The sequence below is a fragment of the Elephas maximus genome, chromosome 16, assembly GCF_024166365.1.
Source record: "Elephas maximus indicus isolate mEleMax1 chromosome 16, mEleMax1 primary haplotype, whole genome shotgun sequence".
Taxonomy (NCBI): Eukaryota; Metazoa; Chordata; class Mammalia; order Proboscidea; family Elephantidae; genus Elephas; species Elephas maximus.
In genome coordinates this window covers 34,393,166-34,416,077 of record NC_064834.1, presented here as the reverse complement: position 1 = coordinate 34,416,077, position 22,912 = coordinate 34,393,166, and the positions used below count along the sequence as shown (strand labels likewise).

The 22,912-nt window shown below is 37.2% G+C and overlaps 1 protein-coding gene across 1 annotated transcript in view; it reads right to left on the bottom strand.

Moving 5' to 3' along the window:
* PCDH15 (protocadherin related 15) overlaps positions 1-22,912 on the bottom strand; it is a 999,309-nt gene that overhangs the window by 24,620 nt on the left and 951,777 nt on the right. The window contains exon 30 of the mRNA XM_049855421.1: positions 4,132-4,308. Coding sequence (XP_049711378.1) covers positions 4,132-4,308 — 177 coding nt within the window. The remainder of the gene's footprint in view (positions 1-4,131; positions 4,309-22,912) is intronic.

The following is a 22,912-nucleotide window of genomic DNA, read 5'->3' as shown; positions in this document are numbered from 1 at the left end:
ATTTAAGCCAGTAGTTCTTGCCAAACTTCCTCTAATTAACGTACTTCCAACTATGGGCAATGTGTTGGGGAGGATAATGAAGGAATTATTGTTGCTCAAACTTATTATATTGACCCATTTTGTTATATAGTTATGCTGTGATGAGCAGGTACTATGTTTTTTTCAAAATTCCTCAGGAACTTATGAATCGTCCACTATAAATCCTAGATAATGATGCAGCAATTGTGTCCTTAATACACTAGAAAGCTACAAAATAACTTAGGTATTTTTCTTTTTAAATTATTTAAAATTTTAACTTATAAAGGTCAAATGTTTCACTATCAGAAATTGGAAAACAAAATAGTTCAAGGAAAGAAAGATCACCCATAGTCCTACAACACAAGTATATTGTTGCTAAAGTTTTGGCATACCCACCATGTTTTTTTTTTTTTTTGCTAGAAATGAATATTTATATACTTACCACTGTGGTTATATAACATATGTAAAGTGAAGTGGATTATCTTAGAAATGTATTTCTTAATTCAAACAATAACATGCTTATGTTAAAAAATGTGGAAAACACAAGAAAATGTGAAAGAAAATTAAAGTAGCCTAAATTTCACCATTAAATAAATGAAAACCAAAGCTTCCATGCTTGTACATATTCTTGCAGTCTATTTTTATTACTTTTGACATAATTTATTATAATTTTGAGAGTGATCACGTTGATTTCAAATTGAGTTAACATACTATTCATAGCTTCTACATGGAAAAATAAAAAGGTGACCAGTATCAAATATAAAGTCCACGGGATAGTTTATTAGTCTCCAATTTGAGAAACCCAGTAGCTCAGATAATTTTAGTTTTAATGATATACAGTTTTTTTACTCAAATTTCCATATTTCAAGAAAAGGCCATATGGATTTTTTTTTTTTTAAAAATCTGCTTTTGTAGATGAAAAATATGCTTTTTAAAACAACTTTAAGGAACCCTGGTGGCACAGCCTGGAGCCCTGATGGCACAGTGGTTAAGAGCTACCGCTGCTAACCAAAAGGTTGGAAGTTTAAATCCACCAGATCAGAGCTTAGTTTTCATGCTCGCTTTTTTAAAGTTTAAGTGTGTTTTTAAACACTATTTGTGAAATATACAGGCTTTCCTTATTTTCTTCCCCATCTCTCATCTTCCATCTGCATATACCAATATTAAGCTGGCTGGACATATGAAAAGAGGCACAAGTTAAAACTGTATTCACTTAATTGTTTAATTCATTTTGGTTTATTTCTGCTTTTTTTTTTCTTTGCAGAAAGCCATAAGAAAATGTAGCTCCCACTCTGATGAAAAAAGCCAGATAATAGTAACCACACAATTTCTTAAGCTGATGTTAGAGGGCAAGCAAAGAAACTAAATTTCAAAGAGTGACAATTCCTTGCCAAGTGAGATGAGACCACGCATTGTTTTACCTTTAGCAGAAAAAGATAAAGCAAGCAAAAAAAAAAAAAAAGTTAAAATGTTAATAAAATTTAAAAACTAAGTGTGTGCTAACATATGAGGTTAGAATAACAGAAAACCCCAAACAAAATGGGAGTTTGCACTGGCTTGCAAACTTTTTCATGGATCTTCATAAAACAGATTAGGGACAAGACAGGAGACAAGAGAAAGCCTCTTCGTAGTGCAGGCGTGTAGGAAGTAATCAGCTAAGCCTGGGGCAGGGGTACAACCACTATGTAATTCCTCAGGTCTTTATCTCAAAAAAAGACAGAACCTTAAGCAATAGTGGAAAGGGCAGAGAATACTCTCATCCCCAGGGCTCAGACAAAGATCCACGGTTTCTGGGGGAGAGATATAAGCAAGATTCTACTACTGCTGGAAACAAGGCAGCAAACTGTCTTGGGCCTAAGATCCTGCACCAGTACACAGCACACATTTACTACTTCCTGTGGAGGGGCAGAAACTCTTTTGCACCCAAGACCTATCACAAATATAAAGGGAGCAGAGCTCGTCTGCCATGTAAAGGAGAGAAAGAAAAGCTGAGAAAGCTCCTCCTTAAGGCTCAGGTACACAGACTGGGCTAGGAGAACAGATGACAGCCACCCCACCCCTAACACACGTATACACACACACACCCATGCCCACCACAAGCACAGAACTGAGAAACAAGCAAGAGCAGTCTACCACTTTGGGAGACATAAAAGCGTAAAGAGAAATCTTTTCTGTGATACAGGCATGAAGGTACCTACAGGGAGCCAAGGGCCGAGCAGGAATACTGAGAAAACCCTACAGCACTCCAGCCTTTATTCTAAGAATGAGGTAACAGCAGTCCAAACCAAAAAATTTTTGCTGTTACATAGATTCTGACTCACAGTAGAACTGTACTCCATGAGATTTTCAATGGCAGATTTTTCAGAAGCAGATCACCAGACCTTTTTTCCAAGGCACCTCTGGGTGAACTTAAACCTCCAGTCCTCCAGTTAGAAGCAAGTGCGTTAGCCATTTGCGCCATCAAGTTTATTTGGATTTTTATTACAAAGCCTGAGAGGAAGCCTTAGCTCAGTTATCTGCATTTTTCCACATTATACTGTCTTGCATTTGTCTCAAATATCTGTTAAAAATGAAGTGATGAATAGCTTACATAATAACTCTGGCTCTTTAAAACAATTACGTTGACATTATGAATTATTATTTTATTGCTGCTAAAATAGAAACGGAAACCCTGGTGGCATAGTGGTACAAGTTATGGTTGCTAACCAAAAGGTCAGCAGTTCAAATCCACCATGGGGCACTCCTTGGAAACCCTATGCGACAGTTCTACTCTGTCCTATAGGGTTGCAATGGGTTGGAACTGACTTGACAGTATCGGGCTTGGTTTTTTTTTTTTTTTTTCAATAGGAAGAATGAATTTGGTTAATGAACAGATTTAAAGCAAAATTAAATTAATAATTTATGGATTTTAATAAATAAATAAAGGAGCCCTGGTGACACAATGGTTAAGCTCTTAGTTGCTAACTGAAAGTTTGGTCGTTGGAACCCACCAGGGGCTTTGCAGGAGAAAAGACCTGGAGATCTGCTCCCCTAAAGATTACAGCCTTGAAAACCCCATGAGGCAGTTCTACTTTGTCACATGGGGTCACTATGAATAAGAACATCCACTCAAGGTCACCTAACAATAATAACAACAACATGAGCTGGAATCACCTGACACCCCACAAAAAGAACAATAAATAAATAAGTAAATGAATAAATAAATATGTATCTATTTAATAAACACACATATAAATGTGTTTGTGTATACTGTGTGAGACAAAGAAACTAAATTAAAAAATTATAGGTTTTGAAATCACACACACAAACTGTTTTGTATATACATACATAATTATATTTTTTAATTTAAAAATTATGTTTCAATTTAGTTAATAATTACATCCCATGAATCCTTGCTGAACACTAGGGGTCACAAGAATAAAGGAGAAATGGCTAATGGAGTTTAAAAACAACAACAAAAAAAGATATTAAACTGTGCTAGAATAACATCCAAGGGAAAATACGAAGTCCTGTTTTATTTAAGATTCTGTACTATTTTCTTTATAGATTCCCATTTGTAGGATTTAGAACTCAAAAACTCAAGTTCACACTGGGATAAAATATCACATAGATGCGAGCAATTATTTCCTTTACTCCTCACCCAAAAGCCCAGGGAAACATGTGATAGCGATGTTTGCCGGTTTAACAGATTTTCAGGAAAACCAGGTTTAGTCTTAAAATTAAAGCCTACTGGTTGCAGGCAAACTGGCACTTTAAGAAAGAATCTGAGCTCTGCTCTTAAATAGCCAGGGCCCTGGAGCAAGAGTAAGGCCCTGCTGTGATCTGTCTCAATGTTCCTTGCTCACAGGGTGAACAAATCCTCTGGAACTCATAAGGAGAGCAGGCCCCTTGAAACCATTCCATCCAAGCTTGGACCTGAAAACTCCAAAGATGTGAGGATCCTAGGTATTGGCTCTTAGACTTTTGCTTACAAGCCACTTTAAACAACAATTTGGTGTTTTTAATCTTTTAACTACTTACTGCCACAGCCTTAAATAGATAATGGGTGACATTGTAAATGTAGATGGCATAAAGGACCAGAGAGCTTTTACACACACAATAAGAAGTACTTACTTAAAAAGCTCATTTCTATCGATGGCTCTGTTAGTTTGGGGGTCGATGGCATAGACAGTCAAATCACATTTGGTGTAGTCTTCTAGAGAAAAGGCATCTCCATGCCGGCGAGCACCAATGGACTCCACCACAACCTTGGCACCAGGAATTTGCTCCTGAACGTAGTGATCCAAAATCCTATAAACCAAACCAAGTACAAATATGACATTCTGGCGGGATTGCTGGGGATGAAAATCACCCTCAACTTGAGATGACATTTAGTAAATGAAAAATGATGACAGCCTGATTTTTGCTAAATGTTTACTGAATGTGAACCCTTGAAAATAATTCTCCATATTTTCTCAGTATTAACTCCCAATGATGCTGGAAGTTGAATAAGGTAGAAAGAGGTCATTCACCATGTCCTATTTAAGTCTAGACTTTTTGAATTTATGATACTATTTGAGCTTTATGTGGCTCATGGGAAATGCCAAATATGTTGTACAAATAAAGCTGTCTATGCTTTATAGGAGTCATGGGGTCTGAAAACTCTTGAGTTCATGCGGTGGGTGTCATAAATTAGACGTCCTATCAGATTCTGTGATACATGGCTATAGCTACATGCCAAGGTACAAGGCTGGGATACTTGTTTTCCTAAGGGTATAAAGATTCTTTTGGCATTATAACAATGGGAGAATGTAGAGGTATTTCGATATGACAGGTTTTCCAGGTTAAGATAAAAATCTCAGAAGCTATTTAGGTGAATACAAACAGCTAAAAGACATATCATCTCATACACCAAGAAAAAAAATAAAAACCAAACCCAGTGCCGTCGAGTCAATTCCGCCTCATAAAAAGCAACCCTATAAGACAGAGTAGAACTGCCCCATAGAGTTTCCAAGGAGTGCCTGGTGGATTTGAACTGCCGGCCCTTTGGTTAGCAGCCATAGCACTTAACCACTACGCCACCAGGGTTTCCATCATCTCATATAGAATTAATAATATTAAAGAGAAAAAAAACAAAAAATAATACTAATCAAAAGGTAATGTTTATAAAACGCAATGATTTTCTCCTAATTACATAACTTGATTTTAATTAAAAGTGGAAATTATTACCATATAAGTGATTATGTTTTCTATACTTCTACAAATTGCAATTCTTTAACATGTTTTTTCTTACCAAAACAAAACATATATTATTAACCCTTTATGTATGAAGATTCAGAATTCATAAAATATTATTTACTGATATTTAAAGGTAAATGCCATTAAATGTCAGTAAATACTTAAAGGTAAATGCCTCCTATGCATCTGTCAGTTTGTTGTACTTTGGGGGTTTGAGTGTTGCTGGGATGCTGGAAGCTACACCACCTGTATTCAAATACCAGCAGGGTCACCCATGGTGGACAGGTTTCAGCTGAGCTTCCAGACTAAGACAGAGTAGGTACAAGGACCTGGCGGCCTACTTCTGAAAAGAATTAGCCAGTGAAAACTTTATGAAAAGCTGCAGAACATTGTCTGATATAGTGCCAGAAGATGAGTCCCTAAGGTTAGAAGCCACTCACAAGACAATGGGGGAGGAGCTACTTCCTCAAAGCAGAGTCGACCTTAATGATGTGAATGGAATCAAGCTTTTGGGACCTTCATTTGCTGATGTGGCACAACTCAAAATGAGAAGAAACAGCTGCAAACATCCATTAATAATTGAAACATGGAATGTATGAAGGGTGAATTTAGGAAAATTGGAAATCGTCAAAAGTGAAATGGAACACATAAACGTTGATATCCGAGGCATTAATGAGCTGAAATGGACTGGTCTTGGCCATTTTGAATCAGACAATCATGTGGTCTACTATGCCAGGAGCGATAACTTGAAGAGGATCAGTGTTGTATTCATCATCAAAGAGAACATTTCAAGATCCTGAAGTACAAGGCTGTCAGTGATAGCATAATACCCATCACCCTACAAGGAAGACCAGTTAATAAGACTATTATTCAAATTTATGCACCAACCATTAAGGCCAAAGATGAAGAAATTGAAGATTTTTACCAATTTCTGCAGTCTGAAATTGGTCGAACATGCAATCAGGGTGCAATTGATAATTCCTGGTGATTGGAATGCAAAATTGGTAACAAAGAAGAAGGATTGGTAGTTGGAATATAGCCTTGGTAATAGAAATGACCCCAGAGCTTGCATGATAGAATTTTGCAAGACCAATGACTTCTTTATTGCAAATACCTTTTTTTAACAACATAAACGGGGACTTTTTTTTTTATATACACCTGGAATCGCCAGATAGAATACACAAGAATCAAATCAACTACACCTGTGGGAAGAGATGATGGAAAAATTCAACATCATCAGTCAGAACAAGGCCAGGGGCAGAATGCGGAACAGACCGTCAATTGCTCATATGCAAGTACAAGTTGATACTGAAGAAAATTACAAGTTGTCGAGAGCCAGAGTATGACCTTAAGTGCATTACGCCTGAATTTAGAGACCATCTCAACAGTAGTTTTGAGGCATTGAACACTAATGACCGAAGACCAGATGAGTTGTAGAATGACATCAAAGACGTCATACATGAAAAAGGAAGAGGTTATTAAAAGACAAGAAAGAAAGAAAAGACCAAAATGGATGTCAGAAGAGAAACTGAAACTTGCTCTTGAACATCAAGTAGCTAAAGTGAAAGGAAGAAATGTTGAAGTAAAAGAGCTGAACAGAAGATTTCAAAAGGCAGTTCAAGAAAACAAAGTAAAGTATTATAATGACACATGCAAAGACTTGGAGATAGAAAACCAAAAGGGAGGGAACCCATTTGGCATTTCTCAAGCTAAAAGAACTGAAGAAAAAATTCTATCTCGAGTTGCAACATTGAAGGACTCTATAAGGAAAATATTAAATGATGCCGAGAGCATCACAAGAAGATGGAAGGAATACACAGAATCAGTATATCAAAAAGAACTGGTTGACATATGATCAAGGTAGCACACGACCAGGAACTGATGGTACTGATGGAAGAAGTCCAAGCTGCACTGAAGGCGTTGTTGAAAAACAAGGTTCCAGGAATTGATGGAATATCGAGATGTTTCAACAAATGGATGCAGCACTGGAAGTGCTCACTCATCTATGTCAAGAAATTTGGAGGAGAGGTACCGGGCCAACCGACTAGAAGAGATCCGTATTCATGCCTATCCCCGAGAAAGGTGATCCAACTGAATGCAGAAATTATCAAACAATATCATTAATATGACACTCAAGTGAAATTTTGCTGAAGATTATTCAAAAGCCACTGCAGCAGTATATTGACAGGGAACTGTCAGAAATTCAACCTGTTAATATAGTGGTGAGTACCCCTGCCTGTCATGTGGGAGACCGGGGTTCAATTCCCTGATGGGGAGGCAGACCCCTTTTTAGGAAACTCTGGTGGTATAGTGGTCAGGACAGCTGCTAACCAAAAGGTCGGCAGTTCGAACCCACCAGGCGCTCTTTGGAACCTGTATGGGGAAGTTCTACTCTGTCTTATAGGGTCACTATGAGTCAGAATTAACTCAGTGGCAACAGTTTTTATTTTTTCAGAAGAGGATGTGGAACCAGGGATATCATTGCTGATGTCAGATGGATGCTGGCTGAAAGGAGAGAATACCAAAAAGATGTTTACCTATGTTTTATTGACTATGCAAAGGCATTCAACTGTGTGGATCATAACAAATTAAGGATAACATTGAGAAGAATGGGAATTCCAGAACACTTAATTGTGCTCTTGAGGAACCTGTACATAGATCAAGAGGCAATTGTTTGACCAGAACAAGGGGATACTGCGTGGTTTAAATTCAGGAAAAGTGTGTTAGAATTGTAACCTCTCACCACCCTTATTCAATCTATATGCCAAACAAATAATCCAAGAAAGCTGGGCTATATGAAATAGAAAGGGGCATCAGGATTAGAGGAAGACTCATTAAACAAACAACCTGTGTTAAGCAGATGACACAACCTTGCTTGCTGAAAGTGAGGAGGACTTGAAGCACTTACTAATGAAGATCAAAGACCACAGCCTTCAGTATGGAATACAGCTCAAAGTAAGAAAAAAAAAAATCCTCACAACTGAACCAAAAAGCAACATCATGATAAACGGAGAAAAGATTGAAGTTGTCAAGATTTCATTTTAGTTGGATCCACAATCAACAGCCATGGAAGCAGCAGTCAAGAAATCAAAAGACTCATTGCATTGGGCAAATCTGCTACAAAAGACTTCTTTAAAGTGTTGAAAAGCAAAGATGTCCCCTTGAAGATTAAGGTGAGCCTGATCCAAGCGATGGCATTTTTCAATCACTTCATATGCATGAGAAAGCTGGATGATGAATAAGGAAAACCAAAGGAGACTTGATGCCTTCAAACTGTGGTGTTGGTGAAGAATATTGAATATACCATGGACTGCCAAAAGAACAAACGAATTTGTCTTCGAAGAAGTACAGCCAGAATGCTCCTTGGAATCAAGGATGGCAAGACTATGTCTCACATACATTTGATGTATTATCAGGAGAGATCTGTCGCTGGAGGAGGCTATCATGCTTGGTAAAATAGAGGGACAAGGAAAAAGAAGACCATCAATAAGATGGATTGACACAGTGGCTGCAACAATGGGCTCAAGCATAACAATGATTGTGAGGACGGCATAGGACCTGGAAGTGTTTTTTTCTGTTGTACTCAGGGTTGCTATGAATTGGAACCTACTCGACGGCACCTAACAACAACAAAGGTAAATGCATTAATTAAAAAATGTATACAAGTGTTTTGGGGAAAGTATCTGTAGATGCAGTGTTCCTCTGGAGTTGATATTGCGTGTGGTTTTCTTTGGCGGGGAGGGGGAAAATATATTCTAAAGTCCTTTTGATACTTCAGAAAATAACTTTTGCTTCAGGTACCAAAACTGACCTGCTTTCTGCTTTGTTTTTAAAAATCTTGCTTTACGATTCTGGTATGTGCTTGGCTTGCGCTTGTGAAATTAACAAACAGTAGAAAGAAGACACTGGAGGCAATGTTTCTACCACTGAGCATGCACACCAGGGTTCTCTGTCAGTGATGGTGAATTGTTTTGTATGTCTCTTTTTAAATTTTTTTTTTTTTTTTTTATACAGCAGCATAATTAAAGACTGTCTTATTGAAGTACTTTTCCTTTTCTTTCACTATTCCACACCAGCTAGTCTCTCGGCCTTACAGTATCTTTTCTGAAGAGACCCTTGCTAAAAAATAAAGGACAATCTGGAAAATAGAAGGAGAATGAATTCACTCTGTAACTATAATACTTGAACACAGCTTCCCCCAAACCTGAAGATAATTGTACTAGGAGTAGACTCAGAATTGACTTGAGGGCAAATAACAACAACAGAAGTAGACTAGTCTGACATCATTCAGTCAGCTTCCAAGCATTCATTTCCTGATAGACATGCCCACTTAAAAAAAATAAAAGAGAGGCCTTGGAGTCAAATCACACTGTAATCTTGACTACTTGTAGGAGGCACAAACAGTAATAACATTATGGTTAGGAGCACAGAGGTTTGGCTTCAATTTTTAATTCCTTTACTTACCAACTACATGACTTCAACTAGTAATGTGAGGTTCTCAGTCTGTTTCCTTAACTGCACAATGAGGAAATCATCTACCAAAAGGGGTCAATGTGAGCATAAAATAAACATGCTTTCACACAAATCTTTGCAGTTTTTAGCACACGGTAAGTGTCGTGGGTTGAATTGCGCCCCCCCAAAATATGTGTCAACTTGGTTAGGCTATGATTCCCAGTATTGTGTGGTTGTCCCCCATTTTGTGATTGTAATTTTATGTTAAAGAGGATTAGGGTGGGAGTGTAACACCACCCCTGCCCAGGTCACCTCCCTGATCCAATGTAAAGGGAGTTTCCCTGGGATGTGGTCCACCTTTTATCTCTCAAGAGATAAAAAGGAGGGGGAAGCAAGCAGAGAGGGGGACCTCATACCACCAAGAAAGCAGCACTGGGAACAGAGTGCATCCTTTGGACCTGAGTTTCCTGCATTGAAATGCCCCCAGACTAAGGGAAGGCTGACGACAAGGACCTACCTCCAGAGCCAACAGAGAGAGGCAGAGCTTTCCTCTTGAGATGACGCCCTGAATTTGGACGTCTAGCCTACTAGAGTGTGAGAAGATAAATTTCTCTTTGTTAAAGCCATCCACTTGTGGTATTTGTTACAGCAGCACTAGGTGACTAAGACAGTAAGTATTCTGTAAACATAATTGTTATTATTATTAATTTGGCCTAAATGTTTGTATTGATAAGCTTCTTCCTGCCTCTGCTTCACCAAGACACTAAATGAATTTGTGGAATTATTAAAAATGATGTGTGTTCAGGAAAGTTCTTATTGAGAAGTTAATATTTGAGCAAAGACTTTTAGGAAACAATAGATATGAATATCTCAGAGAATGTTCCAGGAAGAGGGAATTGCTAACTTCCGGTAGAAAAGCACTGATTCAGAACTGTGTGGCCAGAGCAAAAAGTAGTGGAGACGGGGAGGGGCAGATTACATAGGGACTTTTAGGCCATTGTAAGGGCACTACATTTTGTTTTAAGTGAAATAAGGAGCCACTGGAAATTTTTAAAGATTGAAGTACTATGATCTGCCTTACATTTGAAAGAAACAAAATGACCATTCTCTTATGAATAGGCTGAGTGAGGGCTGAGAGTAAGAATCAGAGAAACTATTCAGTTTCTCTAAATGAGAGGAGGGATTTAGTAAATGTTCACTCTACTCAATAATACAGAGGAAGAGATGACACAACAAAATCCTTAACAATTTTTAACCTGACTATAATAGGTCCAAGATACAGTCACTTAAGCTAAGCCCCATGTCAATAAACAAAAACCTAGTAAAGTTTCTACTTCCAGTGGTGCCTGACTTTTCCAGGAATTTAAAATCAGACTAAACAATTCACTATTCACTAAATCAACCAATCCAAGTTGCTGCCTCAGCTATGATACATGACCCTGGCTTGGCTATTAACCAAAAGGATGGCGGTTCAAATTTACCAGTGACTCTGCTGGAGAATAGACCTAGCGATTTGCTTCCATAAAGATTACCAATTGTCATGAAGTCAATTTTGACTCATAGTGACCCTACAGGACAGAGTAGAACTGCCTTGTAGGATTTCCAAAGCTATAATCTTAATGGGGGCAGACTGCCACATCTTTCTCACACAAAGCAGATGGTGGGTTCAAACCACCAACCTTTCTATTAGTAGCCGAGTGCTTTAACCACTAAGCCACTAGGGCTCTTTACAGCGTAGCAAACACTATGGGGCAGTTCTACTCTGTCCCACTAAGCCACTATGGGTCGGAATTGACTTACAGCACCTAACAATGACATGGAAGTTCTAATATGCCATATAAGGAAAGTAACTAAGAACTAACCAGTCACTTTTGGCCAGTGTTATTTCCTTGTTTCTTACACCACTTCACCCATATAACTTTTGTCTCTTCTGCTTGTCCTTTGGAGCTCGTATCTGATTTCCAGGCCAGAAACACATTGCTGTCAAGTTGATTTTGACTCATAGTGATCCTATAGGAGACAGTAGAACTGTCCCATAGGGTTTCCTAGGCTGTAATGTTTTATGGGAGCAGATTGCCAGGTCTTTCTCCTGCAGAATGGCTCCTTTCGATTAGCAGTTGAGTGCTTAACCAATGCACTACTAGGCCTCCTGATCCATGATTGCAAATAAAGTTTATGAGTTGGTACACAAATTTAGTTTTCTCGAAATTTTATTTCTAACCTTATTAATCATCAAGTTCTATTATATGCATTATTATGATATCTGCTTAAACATGTATCCATTTGGAAGAGGTATACCCGTTGCCGTCAAGTCGATTCTGACTCATAGTGACCCTATAGCACAGAGTAGAATTGCCCCATAGAGCTTCTGAAGAGCACCTGTTGGATTTGAACTGCAGACCTTTTGGTTAGCAGCCGTAGCACTTAACCACTCTGCCACCAGGGTTTCCTGGAAGAGGTATAAGTTTTATAAAATAAGTCAAGAAATATCATGTCCCACTGGACAAATAATTACATTAATTATAAGGTGACCTAGATAAATCCTGGCTTTTTGTGATTTTTCTTTTTAAAATAGGTCAGTTTTTATAAGTCATTCTTTGTTTAAGAGAAACAGAGAGGGAAGTCTAAAGCTTAGAAATCAATTTAAGATGCTTTATTGTCTTCCTTGAGTTCTGTTCTAGACATGGTTTTTAAAAGGCGGTAACATCTTTTCAGAATTTAAGCTGCTTCTTTCTATCATTTTTTCTAGTGAATAGGAACACAGGTCCCTTCTCTGCAAGGTACTCCTTCTGATACCTTGAACTATCCAAACTTTCTTCCTTTACGAATCCTGGTATTTTGTATTTGAGGAACAGTTTTCATAGTGAAAGTGTTATAATGACAATATTATACAGCGTGCTATTAAAGCCGGCAAACATCTCAAAAAAAGTGGAGGCTGGTACAAACACTGAACCTGTTGCCATCGAATTGATTCCAACTTATAGCAACCCTATAGGACAAAGTAAAACTGTCCTATAGGATTTCCAAGGCTGTAAATCTTTAGGGAAGCAGACTGCCACATCTTTCTCCCACAGAACCCCTGGTGGGTTCGAACCACTGACCTTTTGGTCAGCAGCCGAGGAAAGACCTATCACTAGAGAAATACATCATGCTTGGTAGAGATGCATTGACACGATAGCTCAACAATGGGCTCAAACATATCAAAGATCGTGGAAATGGCACAGGATCAGGCATCATTTTGTTCTGTTATACGTGAGGTTGCCATGACTGGGAGCCAACTCCACAGCAGCCGACAACAACGGCATACGAGTGAAGCCCTTTTCTAGCTAACCTTTAAGAGGCTTGTATATCTCATGATCAGATGTTCCTCCTACTGTAATAATATAAAAAAAAAAAAACAACATTACCATCGAGTCAATTCCAACTCATAGTGACCCTACAGGACAGAGAAGAACTGCCCCATACAATTTCCAAGGTGTGCCTGGTGGCTTCGAACTGCCAGTCTTTTGGTTAGCAACTGTAGCTCTTAACCAGTACACCGCCATGGTTACCCCAACAAAACAAAACAATCCCATTGCCGGTGAGTCAATTCCAACTGATGGCGACCATGTGTTACAGAGTAGAACCGAGCTCCATAGGGCTTTCTTGGCTGTAACCTTTATGGAAGCAGATGGCCAGGCCTTTCTTCCACGACACTGCTGGGTTGGGTTTGAACTGTCAAATTTTCAGTTAGTAGTGTAGTTCAAAATGTGTGCCTCCCAGAGACCAAATTGAAATTAAGAGGTTTTAATTCTCTCTGTTGAAAAAAATGGAAAAGGCTCACCTCTTCCCCTTTTCTATCAGAATTCACTTTAGATAACTTATAATTGTAGATTTTTTTTCTGTTTCTTTTGAAAGGTCTGCAAATCTAAGGTGTTAACTCAAGGACCTGGCAGCTATCTATTTAAATATAGCTTGAGGTAATCCTCCTACCTTCCAGCTTCCCGGACGGAGATTAGCATTACCTCAATTGGCCCAAACCCTAAACAGCAAATCTACAACCTGGCCAAAAAGATACCAGAAAATTAGCAATTTATCTTGAAAACATGAATGTAATGGGTTGTAGCCACTCAGTTATATACAAGGGGAGATTTCTTTCTTTTTTGCAGTCTCTTTAGTGGGTTTAGTGGATTGCCCGTGATGCATCACATTCTGGTTTAATGCTTATTCAATAATAAAGCTTTTCTGGCCTGGGAGTAGATTTGTTTTTAATTATATTTTCCCCAAAATAGCCCCTCTCCCCCTAATACAATTGTGCCTTTCCTTCCCTTGCAATAATCCTTTTGAGTAAAGTATTTCCTTACCTAAATCCAGATTTGTTTTTATTTGACACAAGGTAAAAGTAGACAGCTGAAATAAATAGTTTTCCATGCTTCTGTGTATTCCTCTTAATGAGTTGTGTATTACTAGCCAAAGCAGGTGATATACAAAGGATTTTTAGAAAACTGTACATAAAAAGGAGCCCTAGTGGCGTAATGGTTAAGAACTTGGCTGCTAACCAAAATGTCGGCAGTTGGAATCCACCAGCCATTCCTTGGAAATCCTATTGGGGCAGTTCTACTCTGTCCTATAGGGTGGATATGAGTCAGAACTGATTCGAGGGCATATAACAACACTAATGATACGGAAAACAAAAGACTATTCAGTGCTCTCTTTCTTGCTTTCCTATTCCCAGTGGAAAACAGCCAAAAGGAGTCAAAATCTCTGACTGCATTTGTCTTTTTTCTGTTGGTTAATGTGTGTGAATTCTGCTCAGCACTGCCTGATCGTAATTAAAAACTGTTCAAATAAACTAAACTAATAAGTAATCTCTAATTTTTTTGCTGTCACTAAAAATGATAAATAATAACAAGCAGGCCAAAATGAACTTACTCTCCCCCTTCCCTCCATTTTAGTAATGAAATTCCATCCTGAGTACTGCCTACTTATTTGCAAATATAAGCCACAGCGTCATTTTGATAAGTTGGTTACATCATGGATAAAGTTATGTGCTGAAGACTACTATTTATACCACAGGAATTGAATTTAATCCTCATAAAATACACAGGGTGGGGGGGAAGGAAACCCTTAACGAGATAGATTGACACAATATTCACAGAAATGGACTCAAGCATAACAAGGATCATAAAGATGGTGCAGGACTGCGTAACATTTTGTTCTGTTAATATAATAAGGTTGCCATGAGTCGAAGCCAACTTGACGGGAACTAACAGCAGCGACGGCAAGATACACACAAAAAAAGCATTCATAAAGGCATTAATACCCGTAGTTTACAAGTGGAATTTGTTGTTTTTAGCTGTCCGAGTTTTTTGTTCTCTCCCTAAGAACACAGTGATTTTGATTTGAGGAATTCTTCTCGTCAACGAAAACCGCATCTGGTAAGACTTTAATCAGGGGTCCTGCCTTGCCCTACCCACATGTCGAAAAAGATTGCTTGTGACCCAAACCAGGTCATTCTCTCTTTGGAATTTTGTTAAGACACAAAAGGGTTAAAATAGTTGGAATTCATCCACTCCAGATGTAACATGCTTATCAGGCTGAAATTATATATAAACCCATTTCTGCACTTTCTGCCTCTCAGGCCTCTGCAGCTGTCCTTGTTCTCGACAATTTCCCAGTTTGTTTTTTTTCATCCTCTTGTTTGTATTGTCAGCTCCCAATAGTGTTCCAGAAAATTTCTTTTTGCTGAGGTTAGGCTTAGTCAATGTCTAGCATATTGAAATTATACTTTTAGAATTAGTATTATGCATAACACTAGTTCTAATAGTATAACATTGGTATTATACTAATATAATTAATAACTAATAATTAGTATAATAATTAATAACTAGTATAATTAGTATAACTAGTAGTTAGTGTATTTGCTAGTATATTAATTAGTATTGCACTAGTATTAGCATAATTTTAATAATATCATTTCACCTTAAAATGAAATATTCTGTATTATGCATATTATTATGTGTATTATTTAAAAAACTAGTAATTTCTAATTCTTTGATGTAACAACATTTGTTTGGTTCCCTAATCTCTAGTAAAACAAGTCTTATTAGACTATATTCCTATTGATCACATATTTTCCATTTGGCTTAAAGTTCCACTGATTACTAGTAATAAACTTTGATGGAAATTTGTATTGTGGAAAATTCATAGTAGAAGTTACATTTTCCCGGAATCGAATGTCTTGGGGACAATATATTTGTTTAAAATATAATATAAATATAATATAATTCTCAAAGGGAATAAAGAGCAAATAAATTACAATAAAAGTTGTTATCATTGAACAAAAATTAAGTTTTAATTCAGGCTGTATTGTTCTAATTTAGTTTAAAAGCTTTATAACATGCTCATATTTACGTAACTATACCATCTTTAGAAAAAGTTTTAAAACATGAAAAGCTCTCAGAAAATACGCTGAATATAATTTACACGTATATTTTATGGGAACAGGTTTTAGTGTGCTACCATAGGTAAACATCTTTCTGGTGTTCTTTGCTTTCCAGCCAGGATCCATCTGACATCAGCAATGATATCCCTGGTTCCATATCCTCTTCTGAATCCAGTTTGAATTTCTCGCAACTCCCTGTGGATATACTGGAGCAGCCGCTTTTGAGTGATCTTTAGCAAAACTTTGCTTGCATATGATATTAATGATACTGTTTGAACATTTCCACATTCGGTTGGATCACCTTTCTTGGGAAAAGGCACAAATATGGATCTCTTCCAGTCGTTGGCCTGGTAGCTATCTTCCAAATTTCTTGACATAGAAGAGTGAGCAATTCCAGCGCTGTGTACATTTGCTGAAACGTCTCACTTGGTATTCTGTCAATTCCTGGAGCCTCGTTTTTCACTAATGCCTTCAGTGCAGCTCGGATTTCTTCCTTCAGTACCATCGGTTCTTGATCATATGCTACCTCCTGAAACAGCTAAACATCACCCAATCTTTTTTGTACAGTGACTCCATGTATTCCTTCCATCTTCTTTGATGCTTCCTGCGTCATTCAGTATTTTGCCCATAGAACCCTTCACCAATGCAACTTGAGGCTTGAATTTTTTTTTCAATTTTTTCAGCTTGAAGAAATGCAGAGCATGTTCTTTCTTTTTGTTGCAAAAATAGTTTATATAAATAACTTTCTTAGAGTAAATGTTGAAAGGCATATATAGCTGACTCATTTTTTCCTATGAAGAAAGCATTTTTTGTTAAATCACAAACTAGGATATCTTTAATAAACAACAGGCTAAGTTCTCAAATTTATTCTCAAACCAAATTATTTCTGGTAGTTGTACCTAAATTTGAATTTACAGCATCACCTAATTCAGTTATTTATATGTACATCTTCAATTAGTTTCAAGCAGAAAATTACATTAAAAAAAAAAAGTAAGTGTGGGGGCTTTACTGAAATAGTTTTATAGCCAAGATGGATATTTACTTACGGTTGATTTAACTTTCATTTTTTTATGCTAAAATTATTACAGCAGTCATCTTTTCAATTACCTATTTGTCTGTGTGAATGAGCCAAGCTAAAATTACCATTTCGACGTGATTTTCTAGCCCTGCCAGCTCAGCTCACTCCAAAGAAAACATGAGCTGGATTTTTAAATAGTATTGCCTCCTGAGAAGCAACGTACCAGAGGGAGTGGTTAGGAACGCAGTCTGCTGTTGGCTGACAGATGTAGATTCAAATCAAACTGCTACCATTTTATGTGTATTTCTGAATATTACTCAACCTCTCAAAGTTTCAGAGCCTTCTTCTGTACAATGGGGGAAAATAATCATATCTGCCTATAAGGGTCTCGGTTGTTGCTGTTAGGCACCACCGAGTCTGCCCCAACTCAAAGTGATCCTATGTTCAACAGAACCAAACATTGCCAAGTCTTGAGCCATTCTCATAATCGTTGTTATGTTTGAGCCCATTGTTCCAGCCACTGTGTCAATCCATCTCGTTGAGGGTCTTTCACTTTTTCGATGACGCTCTACTTTACCAAGCATTATATCCTTCTCCAGGGACTGGTCCCTCTGATAACATGTCCAAAGTATGTGAGATGAAGTCTAAACATCCTTGCTTCTAAGGAACATTCTGGCTGTATTTTTTCCAAGACAGATTTGTTCATTCTTCTGGTAGTCCATGGTATATTCAATATTCTCCACAAACACCTTGATACAAACGCGTCAATTCTACTTCAGTCTTCATTACTTATTGTCCGGCTTTCACATGCATACGAGGCAATTGAAAACCCTGTGGCTTCGGTTAAGTGCACCTTAATCCTTAAGATGACATCTTTGCCTTTTAACACTTTAAAGAGGTCTTTTGCGGTAGATTTGCTCAGTGCAATACATCTTTTGATTTCTTGACTGCTGCTTCCATTGGCATTGATTGTGGATCCAAATAAAATGAAATCCTTGACAACTTAAGTATTTTCTGTTTATCATGATGTTGCTTATTGGTCCAATTGTAAGGATTTTTGTTTTCTTTATGTTGATGTGTAATCCAAATCAAAGGCTATAGTCTTTGATCTTCATCAGTAAATGCTTCAAGTCGTCTTTGCTTTCAGCAAGCAAAGACTGTCATCTGCATATCTCAGATTGTGAATGAGTCTTCCTCTATCTTGATGCCACTTTCTTCCTCATAGAGTCTAGCTTCTCAGATTATTTGCTCAGCATACAGATTGAATATGTTTGGTGGAAAGATACAACCCTGAACCATATATTTTATGATTTTATACCATGCAGTATCCTCTTGTTCTATTAGAACGATTGCCTCTTCGTCTATGCACAGGTTCTGCATGATCATAATTAAATGTTCTGGAATTCCCATTCTTCCAAATGTTACCCATAATTTGTTACAATCCACACAGTTGAATGTCTTTGTGTAGTCAATAAAACACAGGTAAATATTTTTCTGGTACTCTGTGCTTTCACCCATGATCCATCTGTCATCAGGAATGATATCCTTCCTTCCATGTCCCTTTCTGAATCTGACTTGAATTTCTTGAAGTTCTCTGTCAATGTACTGCTGCAACCATTTTTGAATTATTTTCAGCAAAATATTACTTGCATATGACATTAATACTATTGTTTGATAACTTCCAAATTCTGTTGGATCATCTTTCTTTGGAATCGGCACAGCTATGGATCTCTTCCAATTGGTTGGCCAGGTAGCTGTCTTGTTGGCCAGGTAAGGTCCTCTGTGAGGAGTTAATCCCATGGCACTCATTAAGTACACAAAGTCCAATAAATGCAGGAGTTGCATAAATGTTAGCTCTTTTATGTTGTGGATATAGAAACTTCTCATCTTTTATGACTGTAAACCCTAATTACCCTTTGGTTGAAGTAAATGGTTTATATTTAACTGGCCATGTAGCGATTTCAACACCAGGAAATTGGCAATATTTTTTCAAAATCTGAACTAAAAGAATCAATAGCCATTGCAGAGGTCAGAGAGGGACGTGCTATCCAGGCATTCTTGACATTATGAACTTCCTTCTTCCATTAATACAGATCCCAAAAGTTCCTACATCGTAAGTAATCCCCCACATGCAGTGGAGCATTTTGTTCATTACCTTATAAGGTAACCTCTGTATATGTTCCACAGGATAAAAATCTTTTCCCCCATCCTGGTATTAGAGTTAGAAATAACTCTGTTTTTTCCACAAGAAATTGTTTGATTTTGTGAATTTTGTAACCGATTGCTCTTTTCTGTTTTATTTGTTATTGTTGTTATTGATTTCTTTCCCCTTGCCCCTCATAAGGTGAAAGCAAACTTTGTGACTATTCTCTAGCAATTCTACAGGGATTCATAGCATCTCTTTTATTACTATTACTTTCACTGTGACCTTTCTTTAATCTTTTTGCCTTATTTTTATGACTTGTTTTTAAATGTATTTTACCTTGACTTATAGTATGAACTCTTGTAAATTTCCTTAAATTTTATTTGGAATAAGGTGGAACATAAAAAAAAGAGAATTAAATTTAGCCCGTAATACACCCTAGATCTAAATAAAAGCATCTAAAATACCATTGTAGCTTTGCTGATACAAATTTAATTTTCTTACATAGACATGAGCTTGAATTTATTTCTCATGTTACTGAACAGCAGCAAAGACTGAGGCAAATTGTGGATAAATTGGAGAAAGTTAAGAGAAGAACCACAATTATGATAAAGAGAATAGAGGAATTGGCTCTTTCTGATCAGGTATCTAATTGAGTGGCTGCCCGAGGGGTAAAAAAAAAAAAAAAATATTTACCTTGTACCATGGATTGGGATGGAATTATGAAAATTACATGCCAGTCTATTTGGCAAAACTTCTGAATCAGAAAACATCAAATAATATGCTACTGTATGACTCAGTCCGTATAAATATTTAAAGTATCTCACAAGAAGGTAGGGATGGGCGGGAGAAGACAATTTTGAAAGGAACGAATGTCTACTAGGTATTGTGGAGATCTCTGTAATGCGGCTGTGAGTCAAATATTTTAATGGAATAATAGATCATGATGTCCTTATTTTTGCACCGTAACTCCTTCCTAGTTATTTTCTATTTGGTGCAAGCAAAGGCTCTGAACAGAATGATGTGACTTACGGGGGAATTTGTGACATATGCTTGAATTTCTGGCAGTTCCCTGTGGATGTACTGCTGCAACCACTTTTGAATGATCTGCAGGAAAATTTTACTTGAGTGTGATGTTAATGATATTGTTTGATAATTTCCACATTCTGTTGGATCACCTTTCTTTGGAGTGAATATAAATACAGATCTCTTTCAGTTTGTTGGTCAGGTACAGCTGTCTTCCAAATTCCTTGGTACAGGCAAATGGGCACTTTAAGCACTGTATCTGTTTGTTGAAACATCTCAGTTGGTATTCCGTAAATTCCAGGAGCCTTGATTTCAGCCAGTGCCTTCAGTGCAGCTTGTACCTCTTCCTTGTACATTGGTCCTTGCAATAGTTGAACATTGACCAATTCCAACAGAATGTGGAAATTATCAAACAATATCATTAATATCACACTCAAGTAAAATTTTGCTGAAGATCATTCAAAAGACTTTGCAGCAGAACATCCACAGGGAACTGCGAGAAATTCAAGCCAGTTTCAGTAGAGGACGTGAAAGGAGGGATGTATCATTGCTCATGTCAGATGGATCATGGCTGAGAGCAGAGAATACCAGAAAGATGTTTACCTGTGTTTCATTGACTATGCAAAGGTATTTGACTTTGTGGATCATAACAAATTATGGATAACATCGCAAAGAATGGGAATTCCAGAATACTCAATTTTTGGTTCAGTGACTTTGTATATTCCTTTCATCTCCTTTTGATCCTTCCTTAGTTGTTCAATATTTTTCCCATAGGATCCATCAATATTGCAACTCTAGACTTGAATTTTTTCTTCAGTACTTTCAGCTTGAAACATGCCAAGCATTTGTTCTGCCCTTTAGATTTTTTCCAGGTCTTTGCTTACTTCATTATAATACTTTACTGTGTCTTCTCGAGCTGGCCTTTGAAATCTTCTGTTCAGCTCTTTTACTTCTTCATTTCATCCCTTAGTTTTAGCTACTCTATATTTTAGAGCAATTTTCAGAGTCGCTTCTGACATCAATTTTGGTCTTTTCTTTCTCTCCTGTCTTTTTTAATGACCTTTTGTCTTCTTCATGTATGATGTCATTGGTGTCATTCCACAACTCATTTGGTCTCCAGTCATTGGTGTTCAGAGCATGAAATCTATTCCTGAGATGATCTCCACATTCAAGTGAGATTTACTCAAGGTGATACTTTGGCTCTTGTGAACTTTTTCTATTTTTATTCAACTTCAATTTGAACTTGCATATGAACAGTTGATGGTCTGTTCCACAGTTGGCCCCTGGTCTTGTTCTGACTGATGATACTGAGTTTCTCTATCGTTTCTTTCCACAGATGTAGTTGATCTGATTGCTGGCGAGGTCCACTTGTAAAGTTGTTGTGTATGTTGTTGAAAAAAGGTATTTGCAATGCATGGGTTGTTGGTCTTGCAAAATTCTATCATGTGATCTTTGTATTAAGGATGGAATAAAGAAATTAAGAGAATCCAATGAGAGTGAAAACACTTCCTATCAGAACCTTTGGGATGCAGCAAAAGTGGTGCTCAGAGGCCGATTTATACCAATAAATGCACACATCCAAAAAGAAGAAAGGGCCAAAATCAAAGAATTATCCCTACAACTTGAACAAATAGAAAGAGAGCAACAAAAGAAACCCACAGGCACCAGAAGAAAACAAATAATAAAAATTAGAGCCAAACTAAATGAAATAGAAAACAGAAAATCAACTGAAAGAATTAATAAGACCAAAAGCTGATTTTTTGAAAAACTCAACAAAATTGATAAACCATTGGCCAAACTGACAAAAGAAAAACAGAGGAAGCAAATAAGAAATGAGATGGGTGATATTACAACAGAACCAACTGAAATTAAAAGAATCATATCAGATTACCATGAAAAACTATACTCAAACAAATTTGAAAACCTAGAAAAAGGGATGAATTTCTAGAAACACACTACCTACCTAAACTAACACAAACAGGGGTAGAACAACTAAATAGACCCCAAACAAAAGAAGAGATTGAAAAGGTAATCAAAAAACTCCCAACAAAAAAAAAAAGCCCTGGTCTGGACGGCTTCACTGCAGAGTCCTACCAAGCTTTTAGACAAGAGTTAACACCACTACTACTAAAGGTATTTCAGATCATAGAAAAGGATGGAATACTCCCAAACTCATTCAATGAAGCCACATATCCCTGATACCGAAACCAGGTAAAGACACCACAAGAAAAGAAAATTATACACCTATATCCCTCATGAATGTAGATGCAAAAATCCTCAACAAAATTCTAGCCAATAGAATTCAACAACATATCAAAAAAATAATTCACCATGACCAAGTGGGATTTATACCAGGAATGCAGGGATGGTTCAACATTAGAAAAACAATTAATGTAATCCACCACATAGATAAAACAAAAGACAAGAATCACATGATTTTATCAACTGATGCAGAAAAGGCATTTGACAAAGTTCAACACTCATTCATGATAAAAACTCTCAGCAAAATAGAAATAGAAGGAAAATTTCTCAACATAATAAAGGGCATTTATACAAAGCCAACAGACACTATCACCCTAAATGGAGAGAGCCTGAAAGCATTCCCATTGAGATT